The sequence below is a fragment of the Dipteris shenzhenensis genome, chromosome 21, assembly GCF_047967505.1.
Source record: "Dipteris shenzhenensis isolate YYH24624 ecotype China chromosome 21, Dip_SZ_1.0, whole genome shotgun sequence".
NCBI classification, from domain to species: Eukaryota; Viridiplantae; Streptophyta; class Polypodiopsida; order Gleicheniales; family Dipteridaceae; genus Dipteris; species Dipteris shenzhenensis.
The window spans coordinates 25546511-25572203 of record NC_141616.1 but is presented as its reverse complement, the minus strand read 5'-3'; the positions used below and the strand labels follow the sequence as shown (position 1 = coordinate 25572203).

General features: G+C 45.7%; 1 protein-coding gene across 3 annotated transcripts in view; it reads right to left on the bottom strand.

The window, feature by feature from the left end:
- Positions 1-22473, bottom strand: part of LOC147888684 (phosphatidate cytidylyltransferase 4, chloroplastic-like) — a 28001-nt gene extending 5528 nt beyond the window's left edge. For 2 of the 3 annotated variants that reach the window (XR_015543035.1, XM_087392846.1), the window contains exons 1-5: positions 21553-22473; positions 20980-21347; positions 17448-17641; positions 5727-5836; positions 5226-5359 (exon numbers count right to left, since the gene is read on the bottom strand). Coding sequence is in view for 2 of the 3 variants with exons in the window: in XM_087392846.1 (XP_087248972.1) it covers positions 5226-5359; positions 5727-5836; positions 17448-17641; positions 20980-21347; positions 21553-21984 (1238 nt within the window). In the remaining variant the exon portion in view is untranslated. The remainder of the gene's footprint in view (positions 1-5225; positions 5360-5726; positions 5837-17447; positions 17642-20979; positions 21348-21552) is intronic. The other variant, XM_087392847.1, reaches the window with a different exon arrangement.
- Positions 22474-25693: the final 3220 nt, after the last annotated feature.

Here is a 25693-nt window from a genome sequence, read left to right as displayed (position 1 = left end):
ATGGGCTCAAGGGGGATCAAAGGGCTCTGATACCATGTTGGTAAGCTGAAAGGAAAGCAAAGAGTGGACACAAACTCAGAATACTTGCATTACTTGCATTTTGGAATGAAGAAGAGTGAGGTCCGTAAGTAGGCACCTCATACATGCTCACTGACATCACTGATGACTTCAGAGCTCCACAATCATCTCCTCAATCTGCTCCTAGATTCTCTCAATCATCCTATGTGGCTCTCCACCACCTAACTGTGCTTGTGTGCACCTAACTGTGCCTCTAGCACTCACACATAGAAACATAAGGTGTGCCTGAGGCATACACCTTGAGATATCCCATCAGTAGCACCCATAGCTTTGTAAATTCCAAGTGTGTACACTCACTGAAGCCGCCTATGATTGATCTCCATCACAGCTTCAAGGTGGAAGTGGCAAAGGAACCCAAAAGATCGCACTAATGTTATGATCAACCTTTCCTCATACTACTCTTGCAAGGTGGATTTATTTGCTTTGGATCGGGGTCCATTGATATCATACTTCATTGTGATTGGCTTCAAACTCTGGGTACCTTCACCATGAATCTAGAGAATATGACAATGACCTTCCATGAAAAGGATAAGGAAGTTTGTTTAGTTAGTGTTTGCAGCCAGCAACAGACAAAGAATTCAGAAGGCTCCTCAAAAAAGATGTTAGTTTGTTTGCTTTAGAGCTTGAGGCTGGAGATAACCAAGAAACCAAGTAAAGTCTTCACAGTGGAGGACGTTGACATGCTACGGTTGCTACAGCAATATCGAAACATCTTCTAGGAACCCCCACTTGGACTGTCACGGGCATCCACAAGCCCATGGCCATGCTAGCTGGTGCCAACGTAGGCAGCCAGGTCAATTGCCATGCAGGCATCTGTACAGCCATACAGGCAGCCTTGCACAGTCAGCAATCAGCACACAGTCAACGACACATCATCGCAGGTCAAAAACACCAAGTTGACTTTTTTGTCAAAAGACTTTTTATCGACAATGCCTTTTCTTGGCCGACCTGGTCACCCTTCGGCGTTGACCAGTCGACTAAGGTCAACAGTCAGCGTTGACCAAGTCGGCCAGGCTGACCTAACAGCCTATAAAAGGGCAGCCTTTGGTCCTCATTCTTCATCCCATGATTGGGCACTTCAGCCCTCAAAATAGCAGCAGCAACTGTTGGAATGGTCACCTCCCCATCTGTAAGCCCCCATATGAGGAGAGCATGGGGGAGGTAGACCTGGAGATATTGGGGCTGTCACATGGGCAGCACATGAGCTGCCATGTGGGCAGCTGTCAAAGCAAAGGGCAGGCCATGGACCTGCAAAAGAGGCAGCATATGAGCAGGCTGGAGGCAGCTACATGGCAAACTGTCTGGCAGAAGATATGGGCAGGCTCGGGGCCTGCATCAGGCCTGACAGGACAGAACAGTCTCTGGCTATGGCGGCCTACTTGGCGCAATAAATGGGCAGGCATAAAGGCCTGCAAATAGGCCTGCAATAGGCGCAGGAAGGGGCAAAGGCAGCAGCCCAAAAGGGGTTGCCAAAGGCCCTTATAGGGCTGGTTGGACTAGCCAACCAGGTCGGTCAGTCTGGTCGGCCAGGATGAGGCTGGCTGGTCGGTCCATTCAAGGGGACCTTGTGCCCTATAAAAGGAGGGCTTCCATACCCTCATTCCACATCACTTGGAGCAGCCCTCAACCAGCAGATAGGAACAGCAGAAGGACCTACCTTGGGCCTACATCCAGGAGGTGAAGGTGACCCAGAACAAGCTGCAGACTAAGCTAGAGGTGCTGCCCACCTAGGCTGGCTTCCGGACAGCAAGGTGGAAGGGATCTAGACAGAGAGTCTACATATGCTCGAGGTGGAGCACACGGGCTCAAAGATCTAGAAGTGCTTGGCATCTAGTAGGAGAACCTGTTGGTATAGTATCCTGTCCTACTTTGTTGACAGACGGAAATATAAGTAGTTGCTTCTATATTTGTCTCTGAGCATTGTCTATTTACTGGCTTGCACATCTATGCACATAAGTTGAGGAGTTTGTGATTCCACACCCCACATGCACACTGTGTGAGCTCCTGGGCATTACTATTAGTCTTCCGTTGTGCATACCCTATGTTGGGTAATTTCTAACAGCAACTGCCAGAAAGGCCTCCCCGCAGCAGACCAGCAGTGATCTAGTGAGGATTCACCTCCTCTAGGTAGTCTAGTCTTTCCAGTTTTGCAGTGAGGGTTTCAGCCCCTTCATACAGTTGTATTCAAGCCTTTGGGCATTCATTATTCAGTTGTATCTATTTCCTCTTTGGAGGTCCACTACATTCTCTCCCTTTGACTCTCTCACTCACATCCACAGCATCACTTTGTGTATTGAGTGCATCATCTTGCAGTTGCAGTTAGTATTGAGCAGGAGAGAGAGTGAGGATAGTCCATTTCCCGCTCCACGGTCTTCCCCCTAAAACGGAAGTTGATATGCCAGTTTTTGGAGAAAGGATCAAATCTCATCAAGAAGGCTCCTTACATGTTTATATATAAAGGCAAAGAAAGAGGAGGTTGACAAGCAAATTCAGGAGTTGTTGGACAAAGGCTCTATTTGCTTCTCATGTTTTATTGGTGAAGAAGAAGGATGACACTTTCATTGCCTAAGGAGTTGAATAAGAAGACTATAAAAACTAGAATCACCATCACTAAGGTGGATGACTTATTGGATGAACTAAAGGGATCTAGATACTATTCTAAGATAGACCTCAGTTCAGATAACACCAAATACGAATGGAGGAGATGAATATAGAACTGCCTTCAGGACAGGAAGAGGACAATATGAATATAAAGGATGCTTTTTGGATTCAGTAAGCTCTTGCCACATTCTAGTATTTGATGAAACTAATCCTTCGGCCTTATTACTCCCGAGTCTAAGGTACAAGTGATTAAGTTGTGGCCATTCCCTCTAACACTTACTCGCTTGAGAGGATTTCCCGGTTCGACATGATTTTACGGACAATTTATCAGGCACTATGCCAGATGAGCAACTGCACTCACTGATTTGCACAAAAAAGGAGCTTTTGTGTGGTACTCTCCTACCCAGTGAACCTTTGAAGATCTCAAGAAAGCCTTTATGACAACGGTATGCCCAGATTTTTCAAGACCATTTCTTATAGAGGCGGATGCAAGTGGTAAAAGCATAGGAGCTGCTCCAAACAAGGCATGCCTATGAGAGCAGCTCCTATGCCTTTACTACCCACTTGCATTCACCTCTATAAGACATGGCCTTGAAAACTATGGATATATCAAGATCGGGGCCGTCATAAGGGCTTTCTTGAGAAAGGCTGACTAAGTAGGGCAGTCCCACACACAAGCCCCTTTTTTGAGCAAACCAGTGCAGCTGCTAGTTTGACACAATACTTAATAAATCTTATGTAAATGATGTCAAACCAAGAAACCCTCTCAGCTGAGTAAGTGTTAGACAGATTGGCCACGGCCCACAACTTAATCACATGTATCTTATGGAACTAATAAGCTGGCCTGGTTATTCCCCGTTTGCACCATAAATGGCATAAAATTGATGCTTTCTGAGAATCTCCGGCACTTGTGCCACATGCTGTAAATGCTCCTCCTTACTTTAAGAGCAGGAAATTGATTTACTGACAAGGAGTATATCTTCTGCCTGGGATGTCCCCATTTGAAGCCATCTCTCTCTACTCTCTTTCCTAACAGGTTTATCTACCCATAAGTATGCTGAGGTGTCAACCCCCTAAGCTCTCCTCTTATGGGGGCTCACAGGTGGGGCATTGATCCTCTTTCTCCAGCAGCAATAATCTTATTGGTCGCAATTGTGGACCAGTCGCCACCACATACTTCTTCTAGATGGTTGACCATTGGGAATTGCCCATTGGCATGGCTAGATCAGATGCGCATTGATGGGAGGTGCCACCGATACCGGATAGTGATCTTCACATAATCCTGCACGATCCCCGCAGCACAAAGGATTTGCCAAGGCCTCTGAATCCTGGCTAGGCTGCAAAGGATGCAACGGGACTCCAATTGGGGTATGGCACCTTGGTTGACGGAAGCGAGTCATGCCTTCTCGATTGACACAACTACACCAGCTTACAAGATCCAAGGATAGCGGGTCTTTCAATGAGGTATAGGACGAGACTGCTTCCCGACAGCATCCGATTCCTTCACCAGAGGATAGTATTTGGAAGCATCGATGCTTGTAACATCTAGGTCACCGTTGCACCTTGGTGATGGGATTGGTGGGCCCCCCGCCGGTAGCCAGCCGGTTTGCCATTTGGCAAGATTTGGTATGCGCCATATGGGAGCGCAGGATGTCAAGATCTTGGACCACCGCTGAGAGGCGGTCATGTTTCTTCAAGGTTTGGCTTGCAAGTGTCTTCTATGTATTCATAGAGCAAGGTATTCACTCGATGCAGTCCCTCACCCTGGTTGTTGGCCCTTGTTTTAAAGATTCCCTAGGCAGTGAGCCGGGGTCTCTAGAAAGAGGCTAGTTGACAGTTAGTGTTTTTTCCTTTTGTTTTCTTCCACAATCAGCACTACATAGATTGCTGATTTTTTATGGTTGCCTTTTTCAAGCATTAATAGAAAGTTCTTTTCTCTAAGGGGGAAAAAAGGCCATTGCTTTTGTTCAAAAGGCATATACAAAGCATGGAGACAATATGTAACAACTTGTCCAAAATGTTGATAATATTTGACTCTGATCATCCAATGCTGTGCGTTCTTAACCATTCCCAAGCAACCATTGATACAAAAAGAATTCTACACAAACTTGAAGTGGTGCATGTAAAGCTTGTTAATTGCATTCATTTCTTCCTCTGGTGGATTTGGCTTGTTGTGTCCTTGAACATTGTTAATCAAAACACACTTAATTGCAACTTTCCAGGTGAGGAGGTGAAAACCAGTGTCAGCATTACATCCGCCTTCGTAACCCAGCAATTTCACAATATGCCAAATACAGCAAAAGAGTGTAAAACCAACGTGTCCAAAACCAACATAAGATGGATTTTCTCCTCCTCCCAAACAAATAAAAAAGGCAGCACAATGTATATGTATTCCCATTTTGCTTGCGCCAATGCCTATGTCAAACCATAAAGTATGCCTATCGGAGTGTCCATCAAGATAGGCATGCCCTGCTCCTGAGGCTAGCTTCTTGCATACATTTTACAGACTAAATTGGAAGACTGTGTATAGAAATAGACAAAGGTACCTGAGCAAAGATGGAGGCCAGCCAAAAATTCTAGAAAGGAGAACTGTGATGGCAATTGCAGAACTCAAACCCACAATGGCACCCTCCAAAGTTTTCTTGGGGCTCACGTTAGACAATGGAGTTCGACCAAAGACCTAGCAAGGAAAAGCACAACAAAGCTATATAAAAGTGTGTACTTGCCACGTAGATGCCCATAACTGAGCCATTGAATCTATGAATTGGTCAGGCTTATCATGCATTCCTATATTAATTGAAAGATACACAGGATGGATTCTTGAAGCAGGTGCATGGCAAAAAAGTAAGACTCCAATTCACTATGGATAAAGGCTCAAACAGCATGTTCAATACCATGTTGTGCAATCCTTTGCACATAGAGAGTTGGGAGTCCCTTTTTCGCCATGTAGTTGCTTCAAATATCAATTAAGTGAATCCTTCACTGAAAGTAATAACACATCATAAACATGATTAACCAATGGATCCAAGCTAGTACTGAAAGATTACCTTGCCACCAAGGAAAGCACCAGTATCAGCAGCAATGATGCTGCTTACTGAGATGAAGGTTGCAACCAACCCCACCGTGGGTTGGTGTCCCCAAAAAACGGGTGCAACTTCTGCAAATCCAAGGCCAGTACAAAGACAAGGACTTGTAAGTGTAGATATGGCATGCAGCAGAAAAAAAGAACAAAATAGCGGTAAAGAACACAATACAACCTGCTTGCAAGTAATACAGAGCAAACAACTCAAGCATTGCAAGCGTTCAGGATACAACATACTGAAATGCAATGACCAAACTAGAGACTTTTAAAGATACACAAAATAGGAGCCATGCCTAAGTTCTCCAATTTAATCATCAGTGCGCACTGGATTTAAAATAACAGCATTGAAGATCACACGTGCATATATCCTTTACAAAATTTGAAGCCGTATACATAATGCACAAAGAAAATCTCTCTCTCTCTCTCTCTCTCTCTCTCTCTCTCTCTCTCTCTCTCTCTCTCTGATCCTGTTGCTTTGTCGTTGATCCCACTGCTTCCCGCCGTTTCCATCTGATACCCATCTGATATCTCTTGATCCCATTGCTTCCTATCGTTTCCATATGATATCCGTTGTTGATCCCCGTCGCTCCAGTAGCTATCCCGTCTGCTCCTCTCGTAGCTCCCGTAGGCCTTCCATCTGCTCCTCCCGTAGCTCCCATCTGCTCCCCTCTCGCAAATAGTATGTCGTACTACCCGTCTGATATCCCTTGATCCCGTTGCTTCGTCACAAATCCCGTTGCTTCCCATCATTTCCATCTGATACCCGTTTGATATCTGTTGTTGATCCTCGTCGCTCCAGTAGCTATCCCGTCTACTCCTCTCGTAGCTCCCGTAGGCCTTCCATCTGCTCCTCCTATAGCTCCCATCTGCTCCCCTCTCGCAGATAGTCTATCATACTACCACTACCACTAGTAGGGCGGTAGGTAGGCTCGTGAATTAGGAACCCCTAGCTGGGTTGAGCCCCCAGCTCAACTAGGGGGTTAGCTCAGCCAAGGGATGACAGGAGATATGGCGAGTAAAGAATGGCCCAGCCTACCCTCCTCTTCAAAATCACCCTCTATTCCAGCAACCTCCAATAGCAAAGCCCGATACACCACAGTTGCAGCCAGGACGTCTTCCCGGTACACACATATCTATGAACAAGGTGGTCTTTTTGACCAACCCATTATTGGGTATCATGAACAGATTTGCTTCTTATTGAGGATGCAACTGCCAGATGCCATAACAAGAATTTAAGTTTTGGAAGGACCTACTAAGAAGGAAGTCATTGACAAGGTTGTAAAGTCATGCAATGCTTACCCCCCTACCCCCAACTAGTCTCTGCAGCCAAGAATCTAGTTCAAACTGAAGTACAGACAGCCAAGCAAGAAGTGATTGTGGAGTTTGATGCAAAGGTCAACAAAGCTGATATTATGGAAGAAATTAAAGAACATGCAACTAGAAAGGACAATGCTTTGAAAATTAGAATTGGGGGGCTTCCAGATGGATGGCATAAAGAAGAGCAATCATTCAGTGATACCTTTGCACATGTCAAAGCAGCCATGCCTACCATTGATTGGACAGCTGATGCGAACAACAATCCTGAGTCTATGGCCCTAGCAGCGAGAAGTGACCAAATATGGGGGCATGCACTTGCAAACAGGAGGTTCGATCACATGGATAGACTTCTTCCCTTCTAGTACAACATTGACGAGCCATGTCTCCCACTTGTTGGCAGCCTGCATGGCTGCCACATGTCCAAAGGTGACACCGGGTGCGGGGGTCCCACTCCCCGTCCCATAGCTGCGTCTAGCCCCTCTCTCTCCCAAAAAGATCCCGAGAGGGATGAGAGAGGAGGGTCAAATAAGCCTTTTTATATCCAATGATATTCAAGTCCCCATATGCTTATGGGACTAGTTTCTTCAATACACGTGTCAAATGCACGCAAGCCTCCCTCTTCAATTCTTCAATTAACCATGCCGAGGGGTGAAGGCCACCACCACCAACATCCCCCCATGGACCAACCCCTGTGCACCTATAACCACAGGAAACCAAGGCTGATGTGTGGCAAACCACACAAGGGTAAGCGCAAATCAAAGCTACCCCAAAGTGTATTCAAAGCTCACATCACACCAAACAACCAGCAACGTGTAAATCAAAGCCGCCGCCGCCTAAGTCTTCAAATGTCAACCAACAGAGCCCACGAGGAGAGCTACACACGTCAAGCAGCTATGAGGAAATGCCGCCGAAAGACACCATCAAGTCCACAACCGCCACGTGTCGCCCACGCGAGGCCGCATCCCCAAAATCTCGCACAATCCGCAGTCTAATCGACTGCTCTGATATCATGTTGGCAGCCTGCATGGCTACCATGTGTCCAAAGTTGACGTTGGATGCGGGGGTCTCACTCCCCATCCCACAACCGCGTCTAGCCTCTCTCTCTCTCCTAAAAAGATCTCGGGAGGGATGAGCGAGGAGGGTCAAATAAGCCTTTTTATATCCAATCATATTCAAAGTCCCCATATCCTTCAATACACGTGTCAAATGCGCGCAAGCCCCCTTCTTCAATTCTTCAATTAACCATGCCGAGGGGTGAAGGCCACCACACCACTTGGGTATCAAGAGGTTAACCAAGTCATACATGAGGACCTCCTGCAGTTACATAACTGAGTGAACTCCCAGTGAAGCTTCTACAGAGATCAACTACCTATGCATTTCGAAGGATGGCTTTGTTGATCCTCCAGAATATACTCGGATTCATCTTCCCCATTCACTAAGGATCGCTATTGGTTAATTCTTTTCCCTTCGCATCAACTCCACATTGAGAGTGGTGAGCTAAGGGAGTACCCAAGGAGAGACGCATATGCACCTTGTGTGATCTATAGGAGATCAAGTCAAAGGAGCATTTCATTTTCAAACGCCCAATGTGCTATGAGATCCGAGGGCCACAACCAAGAGATAGCGTGCGGCCACGCCCACGAACAATCGACAGCACTCTATCTATGATTTCACGTTAGCACTTGAAACCGGCCTTTAATCACTTAGAGGGCAATGGAACTAATCCTTTAATCACTTCAGCACTTATTTACAGCTCACAAAGCATATATTATTTACACATTATTAAACCCACGCTTGGACTTTTAAAACCAAAGTTGTCACAGTCTTGTAGTACATTAAAGTACTTAGAATTTCACGCCCCTGTGACAGCACTCCCCCACCATCCATGAGGAGGAGGGCTACAGCTATGATACGGATCAGATATCGCCTTCGACTCTGATGACATGTGGTGGTAGTGATGATGGAGATGGCCATATTGATATTGAAATCATGTTACCACGTATGTTTTTATGACTGTGGCATTTAGCTTTTTTTAGTATGGGTGTTCATGCTAGTTTATAGCTCCACACTTTCAGATTGTTTTGTATCAGGTTTCTCATAGTCTCATAGACCCATAGGTCTTCCGAAGACTTTAATAAACTTTCTTCTTTCTCTAGTGTGCTAGAGCTCTCGGGTCTTGACGCATGGGTCTTCCGAAGACTTTAATAAATTTTCTTTCTTTCTTTCTTTCTTTCTTTCTCTAGTCTGTTGGAGCTCTCGGGTCTTGACTCTCACATCTCCATCATCCCCTTGCCTCTCTCAGCCTTATTCAGCCCATCAGCCTTATCTCATCCCTCTCTCAACCCCTTGGCCTCTCTCTGTCACGATCTGTGACGTATTCCTTTCTTTATTTCTAGACTTATGGATGGTTTGATGAATGGACACTTGTGGAAGGGTATGCCCTTTCGACGGGACACTTGCCCTTTCGTCGGGACACTTCCTAATGAGGCACAACCCTTCACAAGAGACATCCTATTGAAGAGACATTTCTATTGTAATGTACCCTCTCATCAAGGGTCACACCCTTCACAAGGGGTACACACCTCTTCATGCACATACCCTTTGGAGTACACACCTTTTCATGTGTGACTCTTCACTCTCTATATAAGAGAGGCCCAATTGTATGGATGACACACAACATCTACCCTAAAGACATTCAAGCAATGCAATTATTCCTTGTTCTCTGCTATCTCAGTCTCCTTTCTGTTCCTTAGCACATTTCTAAATATAGTAAATCTAGGATTTCTTACAGTGGTATCAGAGCAAAATTCGCTCCTGCCTGTAGGAAATCCCCCCACCTTCTAGCGCCGATCTGATACATCTTTTCCGCTAGAAGGATATTCCGTGCACATTGTGCATGAAAGAGATGGAGAGGATGAGCGTAAAAATTCTAAGCGCCAACCCTGCCTAAAGTCATCTATGGCCTCTCCATCTCCCACACATCACAAGTTGATGTGAATGGACACGACAAAAATCGTGTCTTTTCAGGTGCTTGGGCTGTCCCAAAGCCAAGGGACGCACCTTTTCCACCATGGGACACACCTTTTGGTAACGAGTCGCGACTCCTCACTCACAGGACATACCCCATCGTGGACAAAAGGACATACCTATTCATGTAGGGACATCCCTTTTAAAAACAGGGACACACCCCTTCATGAAAAGGTGCACCTATTCCAAGGGTCACACCCCTTCGAATAGGCACACCTTTTAGGCCCCAAGTACCTACAAAAGGGTACCTAGAGGGGTAAAAAGGGAAAAAAAAATAAACCCATCCCCTACCCTTAGGATTACCCTAGCTACCTAGGGTTAACTAAACCCCCCATTTAATTTTTGGGGCACCTAACCACCTAGGCAGCCTCAACGAAAAGTCGCCAGCCCTCCCTTTTCTATCCCGTACGGCCTGCACCGTACGGATTCCTGGCACCCCTGCGCAGCACCAGCCTGCACCGTACAGACCAGCCTGCACCGTACGGACTTACCTGCAGCCTGCGCCAGCCATCGCCTGTGCCGTACAGCCTGCGCAGCCCTGTGCCGTACGGTCCGCCAGCCTGCACCGTACAGCCTGCACAGCCCTGCACCAGCCCTGCGCTGTACCATCCGCAGCCTGCACCGTACAACCTGCGCAGCCCTGCACCAGCCCTGCGCCGTACTGCACGATCAGCCCCTGCGCATTTGATTGGCCTCGCCAGCCCCCCCCTCCTGCGATATCATTGGCCTCGCCAGCCCCCCCCTCCTGCGCAGTCCTTGCCAGCCAAGCCTTCGCTCCTGCCTACACCTACGCAGTCCAGCCTTGGGAAATGCTACGAGCCTCACCATTGACAGCCTGCAGCCCCCCTTGTTTCGCCATCTTTTGTCCTGCCAAATCAGCACCAGTTGCAGCTCCTCACGCAATGAAGACCGCCTGTTAACAGCCCGGACCGGACCAGCCTCGCTCTCTCCTCGCACAACACTGCAACATGGATCTCCGGACAACGATTTGCAGCCTTCTTCTACGCAACAATCTGGCAGATTAAATTATTGCCAGGTGGAGTCTTTCCAATCTGCTTTTCAGGATTCTCTTTCCTTTAACAAATTACAGCAAATGAAGGAATCTACCTTAAAGCATGGAAACCCCTGGTAATTCACCCGGCATTTCAAGGACACCTCAGGCATCAGCTACCACACAATATCGTGTTCAAATTGCACAGCCAGCCCATTTTGGAGCCTTTGCATCTTGGGTCTTCTGTGTCACGTGCCCTCCTAGTGACTTGGACCACATCCTCTACCTTCTGCATGAGGCACCTCAGTTACATTACTTCCTCAGCACAGTACAGGTTGTGTTCCACGAGACACAAAGATATCCTGAACCCGATATTCCTCAAGAGTTTGCTGTCCATTTTTTTAGAGAATTTTACCCCTCACCTTCGGCATCTCCAGGGTACTCTCCACCTCTTTCAGCTCCCAGATATCCTCCTCTACAGGTTGTACAGTCAGTATCTACACTCTGAAGGCACTCCCTCTCCTAGATATCCTCCATTCCCTACAGCAGCTCCCTATCCCTTCTCAGATCCGTGGACTCTACAACCTACTCCTGTACTCTCACGAGCAGTAACACCACTTTCGGCATCACCAGTGTTACCTCAGACAGGACCTCCTTTACCAGATTTCCACAGGTGGTTCCATCCTGCCTCGCCTGCCCCCTCCAACATGAGCAACCTCAGGGAGCAGCCCGAATCCTCTTCCAGGAATGGTACAAACTAGAGCGCAAGTTCGCGCTTTTCTCACAGGAATCTCCGATATGTCGCAACGCTCGCGTGAAGCCTCTCCAGAGATCAAAGAATCAAGTCCAAAAAAGACCCCTGAAGTCAAATACAAGGCGAATCACTATTGCAACTTCAAATTTCCCAGCTTCAGGACAGCATCTCCGACTTGGTCCAGAAAGTTCAACAACTTCAAGATTCTCGAAGTACTACACATACAAAGGATGACGTGACGCAACCAGACGACTATGCGGATTCATTCCCACCAGAGGTAGAAAACACTGAACTACGTGCCCTCTACCGTTTACTTCAAGCTTCCAAAACTAAAAGACTCGACATTAAACTTCCGGAAGCCTACACTGGTCAACGCAATCGCCGAAGAGTTGACCAATGGCTCGCAAAAAAGCGCATGTATTTCGACACTGTTGACCTCACTGAAGGCAAAAAGATCGCCTTGGCAGCCTCCCTCTTGAAGGATACAGCTTTTCTATGGTGGCAAAGACGCTTAAAGGACGGCAAAAGTGTATTAACATGGGAACGTTTTGAACACGTGCTCCGTAAGCAATTTATACCTGCCAATGCGGACTTCCAAGCACGTTCAAAACTCCGACAGTTGGAGCAAACGGGTTCCCTATCTTCCTACATCTCTCAGTTCACCACATTGGTGCTGGAGATTGATGGTTTAACTGAGGATGATCGCCTTCATGCTTTCATCTCAGGCCTAAATCCCTCGTTACGCATTGATGTCCCTAAAGCAAACATAACCACCACAGATGGCGCTATTGCTTACGCGGAGCGCATTACAAATTTCCAAAACACAGGGAAGCAGAGTGCTAATCGCACACAGAACTCTCCTCTGGCCAAAGGTGCTCACCCTCAAGATAACACCAGGTTTCGGAAAAACTTCAGTAATCAAGGTCAGCAACAGTCTCAAGATCCCCAGAAGCCTCAGAAATCATTTGCTGGATTCCAACAGAAGCACTCCTTCAAGGATCGCGTTTCTTCTTCTTCACAAAGTCATTACCGACATCCCCAACATAAAGGTGCGGCCACTGACAAGAAGAACAGCTCCAGCACAAAAGGACTGTGTACCATCTGTACAAGCGACCATAGATGGTTCGATTGTCCCAAGCAACCAAAGCAAAATTCCAATATGGAACCTAGCACTTCCCAAAGAGAAGAAGCTACCCCAGCACAAGACAAGAAAGGCAAAGCTGTTCGAATGGCAAATACCATCCACCTGAGCCTTGCCAGCAACCCCGAACCTTTCCTGGCCACTCAAGTACTTTGTGTTCAAGGATCGATTCGTGGAACAACGGTCACCATCCTCATCGACAGTGGCTGTTCTCATAACTTCCTAGCAAGTTCTATGGTCGACAAACTTCGGTTGACCACCAGTCCTAGTCTCATGGACTATCACATTGAACTCGCAAATGGAACGACTTTCTTGTGCAATACCAAGATCAAAAACTTGTCTTTTCGCATCCAACATTATACGGACAAGTTGAACTTCGACATTATGCCTCTTTCTCGGTACGATGTCATACTCGGACAACAGTGGCTCTACGACTATGATCCATCAATCAGTTTTCGCAGCCATACTATCCAGTTTGTCCACCAGGGAAAACTTATTCAGCTCACTGGTTCTAGGGACTCTCCTTCAACCCCAGTTGCCTATGCCCTACAAGTAAAGAAGTGGGTTCGTAAACGCCAAGTAAAGACTTCACTTCTGTTGGTTACGGTCGTAGAGGAGACACCAACAAAGGATCCTCCTGAATACCTCAACCAACCTTTTTTCCAGCCCTACCTGAACCTTTTTCCACAGGAATTGCCAAAGCAGTTAAAACCTCGACGACCAGTGGATCACCCAATTGAACTTATTCCCGGCAGTAATCCACCGTCGAAACCTCCTTATCGGGTTTCTCACACTCAAAATGAAGAAATCCAAAGACAGGTCACCGAACTACTCGACAAAGGTCACATTCGGCCCAGTCGCAGCCCTTTCCGATCTCCTGTACTACTTGTGGAAAAAAAGAATAAGTCAATGCGCCTCTGCATCGACTACCGAGCCCTCAACAAGCTCACTATCAAAAACAAGTATCCATTGCCTCGCATCGATGACCTCTTCGATCAACTTCTACATGCAACACAATTCTCCAAGATTGATCTTCGTTCAGGTTATCATCAAATTCGCATACGAGAAGGCGATGAGTACAAGACAGCTTTTCGAACAAAGTATGGACACTATGAATGTTTGGTCATGCCTTTTGGGTTAAACAATGCCCCGGCCACATTCATGACATTAATGAACGACATCTTCAGGCCTTTCCTCGATAAGTTCGTCATCGTTTACCTCGATGACATCCTCGTTTTCAGCAGATCCTTACATGAGCACAAACAACATCTTCACCAAGTTTTTGAAGGTCTCCGTGCAAATTCTCTCTACAACAACATTGAGAAGAGTGAGTTCTTCAAAACCCAACTCGAATATTTGGGACATGTTATTTCAGCTCAAGGCATCTCTGTGGATCCCAAGAAGGTCAAGGTAATCCGAAATTGGCCTACTCCTAAGAATGTTCATGATGTCCGCTCTTTTCTCGGATTGGCAAACTTTTACCATACAAAGGTCTATCAGTTTTCCGAAATCGCAGCTCCTATGTCCGAATTATTGAAAAGCACAGCAGTTTTTCAGTGGCTTCCCAAAACAGAGTATAGTTTCCAACAACTCAAGCAAGCACTCACTACCACACCAGTTATGGTGCTGACCCAAACCTTCCATTTGAGGTCATGACCGACGCTTCCGACATCGCTACAGGAGCAATCTTGATGCAAGAAGGCAGAGTTATTGCTTTTGACAGCCATAAACATTCTGATATCCAAACCCGATACCCGGTTTATGATAAGGAGTTTCTTGCTGTTGTACATGCTTATCGCTCTTGGAAACATTATCTCATGGGAGCCGACTCTGTGGTCAAGACAGACCATCACTCTTTAAAGTATATCTTTACTCAGCCAGTCATGAACGCTCGATAAGCACGCTGGGTTGAGTTTCTGGCCAACTTTCACATGACCATTGAGTACATTCCAGGACTACACAATGTAGTTGCAGATGCTCTCAGCAGGTTACCTCTAGCATCAGCTATGGTAATCTCTACATTATCTGTGGATGTTCCGAATTCATTCAAAGGAAAGTATTTCAATGATAAAGACTTCGGCACAGCAGTACAGGTTCTTTCCAAAGATCAACCTTCGACTTCCGAACAGAAGATTTTCTCTTCCTATTCTTATACGGACGACCTTCTGTATTATCAAGATCGCGTCTGTGTACCACATGACAAGGATGTTCGACGTCTTTTGTTAAAAGAGCATTATGTAGTTCCTTATGCTGCCCATCCAGGCATCAATAAGACTTATCGGTTACTCAGTGCAACATACTACTGGCCTCATATGAAAAGCGACGTCATCAAAATGGTTACATCTTGCTTATCTTGTCAACAAATGAAAGCAAGCCGACGACTGCCAACAGGACTTCTTCAGCCTCTTCTAGTTTCAACTGAAAGGTGGGAAAGTATTTCCATGGATTTCATTACAACACTACCACGATCCTCTAGGGGTAACACTCAGATTATGGTAATTGTTGATCGATTGTCCAAAATGGCACACTTTGTTGCTTGCAAAAGCAGTGCACAAGCTCCGGACATAGCCAAACTTTTCATACAACACATCTTCCGACACCATGGATTGCCCAAGAATATCATATCCGACAGAGATCCTAAGTTTACCAGTCACTTTTGGATTTCACTGTTCGAATCTTTGGGTACAACTCTACTGTTCAGTTCAGCCTACCACCCAGAATCATATCGCCAGACTGAAAGAGTCAACCAAGTTCTGGAAGAAATGCTTCGACATTATGTTCAGTCACGCCTAGCAGCTTGGGAAGAGTATCTACCACTCCTTGAGTTTGCTTATAATAACTCTTTCCATAGTGCCATCAGCATGACTCCATTCCAAGCAGCTTATGGACACACTCCGATTGTACCAACGAATTTTGTACTTCAACATCGAGTGGCCCTAGCTGATCAACTGGTTCAAGAAATGCAAGACATTCTATTGCAAGTCAGGGATCATATGCGAAAAGCGCAAGAGCGGTATCAACAGTCTGCCAACAAACATAGACGTCACCTGGAATTTAACACTGGTGACATGGTGCTATTATTTGTAGCCCCACATCGCTATAAGACAGTTAAGTCTGTGTTTCCTAAGTTGCGACCACGATACCATGGACCCTTCCGGATCACACTTGAGGCACAAGCCTTCACAAGAGACATCCTATTGAAGAGACATTTCTATTGTAATGTACCCTCTCATCAAGGGTCACACCCTTCACAAGGGGTACATACCCTTTGGAGTACACACCTTTTCATGTGTGACTCTTCACTCTCTATATAAGAGAGGCCCAATTGTATGGATGACACACAACATCTACCCTACAGACATTCAAGCAATGCAATTATTCCTTGTTCTCTGCTATCTCAGTCTCCTTTCTGTTCCTTAGCACATTTCTAAATATAGTAAATCTAGGATTTCTTACACTCTCAGCCCACTCTCAGCCCTCTCCGAGCCTTTTCCCTCTCTCCGCTCTTCTCATCCCTGAATGCACTTTTTAACCTTGACGCATAGGTCTTCCGAAGACTTTAATAAATTTTCTTTCTTTCTTTCTTTCTCTAGTCTGCTGGAGCTCTCGGGTCTTGACTCTCACATCTCCATCATCCCCTTGCCTCTCTCAGCCTTATTCAGCCCTCTAAGTTATCAGCCCTATCTCATCCCTCTCTCAACCCCTTGGCCTCTCTCAGCCCACTCTCAGCCCTCTCTGAGCCTTTTCCCTCTCTCCGCTCTTCTCATCCCTGAATGTACTTTTTAACGACTGCATACAAAATAATGCATTACTTCATAGATTTAGCAGAATTTATACACATTTTCCCCAACGTGCAGCCATAATCCATATAGATAGCAACCGTACATCAGAGAGACATATGACAGTAAGAACCCATTTCAGTATATAGGTAAAAAGTTGCATTTTTTAATCTCAACTCAAAAAACAACAAACATTAACCAGATGACATGGACAGCAAGAAAAGCCCCAACACCTAAGGCTGGTTCTATGTATAAGAAACCAGAGAATACATGTAGAGCACTCAGGTGAGATCCGTGCTCATTTTACAGCGGTGCTCCTTTTGCAAAGGGATGCATAGCCTGTGAATAATACATTCAAGAAGCTCAACTTGAGAGCATCTTAATGCAATCACTCTACATACATAGAACATAGCTGCATGCTCAACAGCAAAAGAAATCTACAATTCCATATATCTGATCTGGTCCTAATCATTCTCAGCAAATTTGATTATTTTAGTTGGATACCTGATCTTTGTGCTGTCTACTAGCTGAGTGATAAAAGGCACATTCACAAACATCAATTTGACCAGCTTGAATGGAATGAAAATTAAATGCAATGAACTCAGAATGATTATAGAAAAGAAATGTGTCTTACTAGAGGCAAGGGAAGAGAGAGGAGAGATGGTTTAAGTACTGACTTGAACTTAAAGCAGGAATCGCAGTGCCACAGCGAAGTTTGATCCAAAAGCATGGCAGATAACCCAAGAAAAACAGAACGAAGATGGCACTGCTTAGTTGCGCAAAACGAGGCTTCTCACGCTGGAGTAGGAGTACAATGGCTAGGAAAAATGAAGCTGTTGTAACTGCAACACTTACACGGCCTCCAAAGTACCTGTGCAAATACCACTTGATTATCAAAAAATTCTACTTTTTGTTTTTTTTAAGAAGAGAAACGTAAGTAGGGGAAAACATTGAGTAAAATGCCTGCAATACTAAGAAAAGCATGGAACAAACAGAACTGTACTTGTTTAAGAAATCTCCTTACAAACAAAATTTGTGTTCATAGGACTAGAATATATCGAGTTTCCATTTTCAAGATGTCTTTGCTATTTGATTCAGTTGTGTTCATGGGAGCTATTTAAGAAGTGGATTGTAGCTGTTTTTTCACCTTTTCGTGCAGCATGCCCTTAAATACAGCTCTCACCGCCATGCTAGCCACTATACTAGCTGCCGCTTGTGCCACCCCCAGCCTCCTTCCTCTGCCCTTGTGCAACTCCCCGCTAAGATAGCCGCCAACTTCTGCCAGCCTCCAGCCTCCTCTCTGTGCCCTCCCAAAGCCACTGTGAACAAAAAAAACCCAAAAACGTTCGGCAGAACGCACTGGCAGCCTGCGAAACGCTAGGTACCTATGCACCTAGTAAATGCTGCCGCAAGCATTTTCACATTCTAATTTGGCGTATGTTTTCTGCTGTAGCTTGCTCCACCTATCCTCACATCTTACCACCTCTCAGCCATTGCTCGTATATTTGGTGGACCTTGCAGCACTAGTGGACAGATTGGGGCTTTTGGAAGCCCAGCCTGGCTGCATTGGACAGCCAGCTAGTTCTCCCTCCTAGCTTATATACCTTTATAAGACTAGAATATATCCAACCTTACAATTTATAATTTTTTTAATCATAGAACAAGCAAAAGAACAAAAGAGATGCGTAAATGAGAATGCGTAAATGAGAAAAATAAAAAAGAAGCAAAAGAACTTAGTAAGCAAAGCTACACTTATGTTCTCATCAGTACCCAAGAATAAAATGCCATCTGGGTTTCGCAAGATTCCGGAATCCCTCCTAGCTTCTCCATTTTGGACCATGCAATACTCACTCTCTTTCCTCATCCTTGCTTCCTCCAACCTGCACATCCGTGCACCCAAACTCCTTGTTAATGCATCCCACATCTCTCTCCCTTTGCTTTTTCAGAGCCTTCTCTCCTATTCTTCCCTTGATCCCATTCTCTCTGAAGTCTATGGTTCCTGAATCCTACAAGCTAGTCTGCCATGGCCACAAGAGGTGAAAGCACAAGGCGGTACGTATGGCAAGACAGATATGGCACTGTTAACGCTGAATCGTGGTACTGCGTGTTGTGCTTCAGTTTGTCCCATCACACTTTGTTTCATTCTGGGTGTGCAGGGCAATGGCTATTTCCAAATGACAAGTGGGGTGTTCACGTTTCATCGAGCAATGCAAATCGATGTGCAGTGAAGCATGGGGGCAAGGGGGAACGCACAACTCATAAATCGAATGAGAAACACACACACACACACAGAGGAAATGTATAGATACAAATTGGAATTAGCCTTTCTCTATTGTTTAGCCGGCAATTAGGTACAGCCATGTTGCCTCGGTAGCTCGTAGAACTTTAGATACATGACCTCTTCTGACATTAGTACCCATCACATTTACAACTGTTCACACATCCTCTTCAAAAGGGGGTAGGTGCCATTAGATTGTATGGAATTGTACTAACACAGTTTACCTTTGCAGATCCTACAAACAAGGTTGACCTTTGCGGACCCTATGTTCACTGTCATCTGTCATCTATGATCTGCCAAAGGCCTCTTATAGCCAAGGCCCTTCGCCACCTCACCTTGTCGCATAGTGCCACCTTGCTTTGTTGCGTAGCACCGGCTATGGATGATTGGGCATCCAATCTACACAATGTTGAGAGGGGGTACAAGCTGCTGCCCACTTCACCCTGGTCCTGGCCCTGACCCATTCGCTCTTTGGTCGGTAGCAGCTTGCTTCGCTCTTTGGTCGAAGCATTCGTTTTTTGCCTTAGTTGAATCCCTGAAACGTCAGTTCCGGGTTCAAAATCTCCTTCAAGCCATTTCCTCGGGGCTTGGATCTCTCTTCACTGCTCATGCAATTAACCATGCGTGCTGCCTAACATCAGGGAATCAGGGGTTCCCTGCATTCGCGGAAGACTTCATAGACCCTTGTCACCTCGTGCACCGAGGTGTGATTCATCCTATAGTAGATGTCCTTCCCCATGTTGAGACCCACAATCACGTTAGGGTGGCAAGCGTTTGTAGCAGGGAGGTCCAATGCTTTACCACCACCTCCCAAATCTTCTTCGCCTTCTTAAGTCGAGCTTGATTGCTCGGTGCCATACTTGTTCCAAGACCCCACTCTTCAGGCCAACCTTGAAGAAAAAATTCTTAATTTCTCACTCTCTGAAACTTCTCTTGTACCAATGTAACAAACATGTAAGCTAAGGCTGTCTGTACTAACTGACTGAGTGTTGAAGCATGAAGACTAATTGAGATGACAGAGAGAATCCACGTGTGCATGCATCAGGCCTAGTATGTCTAAGATGAACACATAGACTACTGCTCGTTGCAGAAAACTTGAGTATGTTAAGTGCTACTTAATTGCTTAGGGCTCTGGTAAATCAGGGCACCAAAAACACATCAGAGCCTCTAGGGTTGGATACAAGTGTGGTTGGCCCTCAACAAAACGGATGAAGGCTGTTTGGGTAGGTTGAAAACGCCATCCAATGGTGGACTGGTGGCTGGACTTCTGGAGATGTGTGACAACAGCCACAGGACCCCTTGAGCAGGTCATGTAAAACACACCTCGGGCCATTGGATCACATTGCATGCAATAGCTACCAGAGTTTCAATGCCAGTAATGACCTGGGTCCCCTACCAAATCTCACAGATGCTGACAAATGTCGCCCGGCTCCAATGGGTGAAACTAAACCCGAGCAAACATACAAGGCCTTGGGAAAACACAGCCTAAGGAAACACTAAGAAAAGAAACCGTGTACCCCCCCGTGTTTTGTTACAGCTTTTGTCAAATATAAGCAACACGCTGAAATGTAAAAATAAGATTGACTGTACCTTAAATTTCCTTTCGGACCTGTAGACAAGATTGACAAGACTAGCCAGGCTGATTTCACTTAAAGGCTTTCTGTGAGTTTTAAATCCAATCAAGACTTTCTTTGGAAGAATCTGTAAGCATTTAGCAACAAAATCCTCTCAAAATTAAAAGCTAAAAGGCAAAAGAATCAACGACACAAATCTGGATACAATCTCTTGGTTCCTTGTACAGCTACCAAAACCCAAGGATATCTCACTTCGTGCATTTTGAAACACATCTCCAGCGGAAAAAACACGTGAGTAGTAAACCTATTTTAGCTGTTACATTGGCTGAAAAGGGAGAAGAAGAACCTTTTACATACAAAGTCATAAGAGGCATTGCCGCACAGATCAGAGAACACGATCTTGATACAGCACGAGGAGGTGGAGTCATCCCCTCAGCTATTCCAGTGCTCCTTACAAGTTCAAAAAACTCGCCAGTTGCTATCAAGACAAAGAGAGTTACCCCCGCAGTGAACCACCAACCCCCAGCAACAACCACTCCACCCATCGCAAGGCCAATGACAGTCCCAAAAACAACTCTATTCAGCATCTGGCTTTTATGTTTGAGTTGCAAAGGCTCACGTCCATTAGCATCTTCTTTGACCTTGTCATCAGTCTCATTTGGAGTCCTTCCATCACTTTGCCCTTTGATTTGTACCTTCTCTTCGTGGTCCTTTATGAGAACCTCCTACACATAAACTGTTACGTGAATTAGGAAACAGCGCAATAAACCTGTGAAACTTCAAGCGTTCACAATATTTGCTTTCGCTAGATTTTCATGTCTCCGAATCAAGGCATTTTTATTTCATGTCCATGAAGTGACTAATGCTGCAGGTAATCCATCACGTTTTGAGTTATTGAATCGGTGCCTCTGTGGTCCATAGATATTATACCTCGGCATTACTAGCCTCCTGCACCTGCCCAATATTCGAGCTTGCGACCCTGCATGCAAAGCTTCGGGCATTCCATCGATATAGGCAGTCCACATACGGAAGCCCTTTGCAACCTCCAAACAGCGTGGAGAACCCTTGAATGTGGCTTGGGTGCCGCGATCGATATGGAACAGAGGGAGGTCTAATAAGTATGGCTTCTGGAACGGCCAGCGAAGCATAAGAGAGCGATCCAAAAGCATTCCCAGGGCCCCCATACAGAAAAGGCTTAACTTGGCGAGAAGAAGATAGACTGCCAGGATGGAAAAACAAGGGCTTGGGATCGTGAACCTGAGAGGAACACGAAGAGGGTAAGGAACCAGAGCAAGAAGGCAAAGCCGCTTCCGAAGCATGCAGGTGCACATATAATGCTGCACCGCCAGCCGGCGAGTCCATGTCGAAAACCGAAAGGAAGCGGTACGCTGTGGCAAAGTTGTTTGGAGTCTAAGATCTTTCCAGCTCTACTTTCCTCTGTCGTTAGTCTTGCAGCAGATGTAGAGTGATTACGGTCGCTCTGGCTCGTTTTCTTCTTTCTTCGTCGCGATGGAGGGGTTGGGGCATGCTATCTCTCGCGAGACCGTCTCCGGCGGTGCGTGGCAAGAAGAAAAACTCCGCTGCGCTGTGCATGAAGGACAAAGGGATAAGGAAAGGCAGAGGAAACTAGGGGATTCTCAAGATCTCGGTGGGGAGGAGAAAAGGAAAGGGGCTATGGAAACTCCGTCGGGAGGTGAGGAGGGAGGGATGGAAGGGGATGGAAGTGCAGCGAAAGAAGAAAGCCCTAGTGCGAGGTTTAGGCAGGCTTACAAAAAACAGCAAAAGCCATAGATTATATACATAGATAGATAGATATAGAAAGATTGGTTCAAGCAAAGACGAAGACCCAAAGGCCCTATCCACACACACACACACGACAACTGAATCTTTTAGAATCTTTCATCTCCTTCATCTCGCATCCTCCTATTATCATTTTCTTTTCCTTTTTCTCTCCTACCCAAAAAAAGTTTTTTGGTCTCCCTAAGGGCCTTCCCACATGGATGGGGCTAGCATGGGTTTCGGATGGGAATATTTTTGTCATCATTCCTCCCATCCTACACCAAGTGCTCTAGGATGGATTTTGAATGGGAGTAGCCACTTTTTCTCCCATCCTCGACCATGGCCTCTAGACCCTCGCACCCAGAATGGGTTCCCCTTTTTTAGGGATTCAAAAACATGGAAGGATGACATGTGTCCTTGTCTCCACAAGGTCCCCACCTCTTAAACACATGAAATGATGCCATGTGTCCTCTTCCTCCTAAACCCATCCCTAGTTCTTAAATTTTGTTAGCACATGGTGGGATGGGAATAGGATAGAAATATATATGGGACCACTTGGGACCACCTTTTCCCATTCCCATCCTATTTCTTCCCATCTCTCTCCCTCTCTTTCTTCCCTTCTTTATCTCCTCAAGTCTTCTTACACACGATCTCCACCTTTCTTCTCTCTCTCTCTCTCCCTTGCCTTTATCTCCTCTTCCTTCACACAATTTTCAGTGGATTCCTTTTTGTTTACTTTTTTTATCTTGGGCAGGCCTTATGAATGATTGAATATCATTCACCTTGTTTCCCTTCCTCTCCCAATCACATCATCTCCGTTTCACGCTTTTCTTGCTTTACCCAATTGCTTTCCCTTTTGCAGATTTTTCGGACCTCGAATCCTATCTTTTGTTGTTGTTAAATTTACAAATATTGATGGTTCATGTGTATGTATACTTTGCACGTTCTCTCTTATTTCTGTCCCTGAGACAGTATCTTTTATGGTGAATATTGTAGTTTTTCTCTCAACAATGTCATTTTTATCCCCTTCACCGGATTTTATTCATCCCTCTCTTTCGCTTAGGTCAGATGCCATCATGCTTAAAGGGGTGTCACTTGACGGGTCAAATCTTAGAGGCCCCCTCCCCCCCCCCCCCCCCCCAAAAAAAAAAGCACCAGCCATCCTCCCTCTATCCAGCTCAAATTGTTGGCATGTAGCAATGGTCAAGATTTGAACCCAAGTGCCTCCACAATAGTCAATAAGTGTTCTCACATAACCAAGAGCTATGATTATATGGTAATAAATGAATATATTGTTGTGATGTCCTGTGTGAACATCCCACAACGGCAACCACCCTCCAAAAGGCATTATGGCTACCACCCCCATTTAAACCTAGCCTTAAGCTGTTGGGCACCTAAGCCAGGCACCCATCCATGGTGCATTGAATGCATCTAGCCTCTCCATGATCCCTGGACATGCCTACAGTGGGTAGTCTATAAACACCCTCAAGACAAATCTCTCACTTCTCGAGAACAAGCTCTCTCCCACACAATCACTACATCCTGAAACTTGACATGCCGTGAGCAGAACCACACAAAAAATGTTTTACCTACAAACAGTGCAAACATCTGTTTCTACTGACACATGTAAGCATCATGGGGCAACATGGGGGACAAACTGGCTCTATAAACATCATGTTTCTACTGACACCTATAGGAATCACATGGGGGACAAACTGGCTACAAACATCATGTTTCTAATGACACCTATAGGCATCACATGGGGGACAAACAAATGCAAGGGTATTCAATTGGTATTCCAAGCACTTCATAGATGGACCTTCATGCTTGTTGGCTCTTTCCCACGGCTTCCACAGGAAGAGTAGGGTGGGGGATAAACAAATGCAAGGGTAGTCAATTGGTATTCCAAGCACTTCATAGATGGACCTTCATGCTTGTTGGCTCTTTCCCATGGCTTCCACAGGAAGAGTAGGGTGGGGGACAAACAAATGCAAGGGTAGTCAATTGGTATTTCAAGCACTTCATAGATGGACCTTCATGCTTGTTGGCTCTTTTCCACGGCTTCCACATAGGAAGAGTAGGGTATTCTCAGTATGCAGGTTTCGAGGCTTTTTATCACCTACAGATATTTCGGTGAGAGACGTACACTTGAGTGTGGTAAGTAAACATAGTGCATGCATGTGTGAAAGGGATGTGCATCATCATGATTGGGAGGCTTTTTCCTTCATTAGGGATTGAAGGGTTTAGGAGGCGTTTGAGGGTTAGAGGGAGGTTCAGGGTGGTTCACAGAAGGAGGCTATAAGGTTTAGAAGGATGTTCCAAGGTTTAGAAGGAGGTTCCAAGGTTTAGGGTAGAGCACATGGTGGAGAACTCGTTTCCCTCGTAGATCATGGAGGTTAAGGGTTGAGGGACTAAGGGTTTAGGGGAAGCATAAGAGTGGGAGAGGAAGAAGGTGTAAGAGCATGGGGAGAAAGAAGAGAGAAGAGAAGGGAGGAGGAGGGAGGAGGAGAAGAGAGAGGAGGAGGGAGGAGGAGGTAGGAGGGGGAGGAGGAGGGGGGAGGAGGAGAGGCAGAGGATGGGTTGCAAGGTTGCTTGGAATACCAAAGTAGAACTCAACACAATGCCGCAAAGAGTGTGGGTTTCATTCCATTATGGGATATTTATACAAGTTGGAGAGCTTCTCTCTCCATGTAGATATTGAAAGACATTCTTCCTCTACATGCAGAACTTGCATATAGAAGCATGTAGGAGTTATAAGTTGCATGTTGCATGTAGGAGTTGCATGTAGAACTCGCATGTAGGAGTTACCGTACAATTTTTGCTCTGTTTTTAGGTAGCCTGTATCCACCATTTGTTCAAACAAAGATATGTGGCGTGCTTTTAAAAAGATGACTCTTTAATAGAGTCGGCTTGTAATCTGAGCATCAATCCGTTCATTGGGATTGAAATTGAGTGGAGGCAAATGGCGATCGATATGGCTGGGGACCTCTAGAATGTATTCCAATGTTTTGCTGAAGATAGCACTTTGGTGAAAGATGCGGTCAATGTTGTCGCGCATTATTTGCTCATGCTGTTGAAGTACTCGGATCAACGTGCCTTGGATATTCCATTCTACACCAAAGTATGGCTCGATCATTGGCCAGTTAATGGTGCGATCTTCACCCAAAGTGTGTATGTTGGCTTCCCATACGTGACGTCGTGGAACTGCATAAAACTTGCAATGGGTTCCGAGACATGGAGGTGCACGCAGGTATTCTTTCAAGAAGATTACATGAAAGAGCTTGGGATGGCA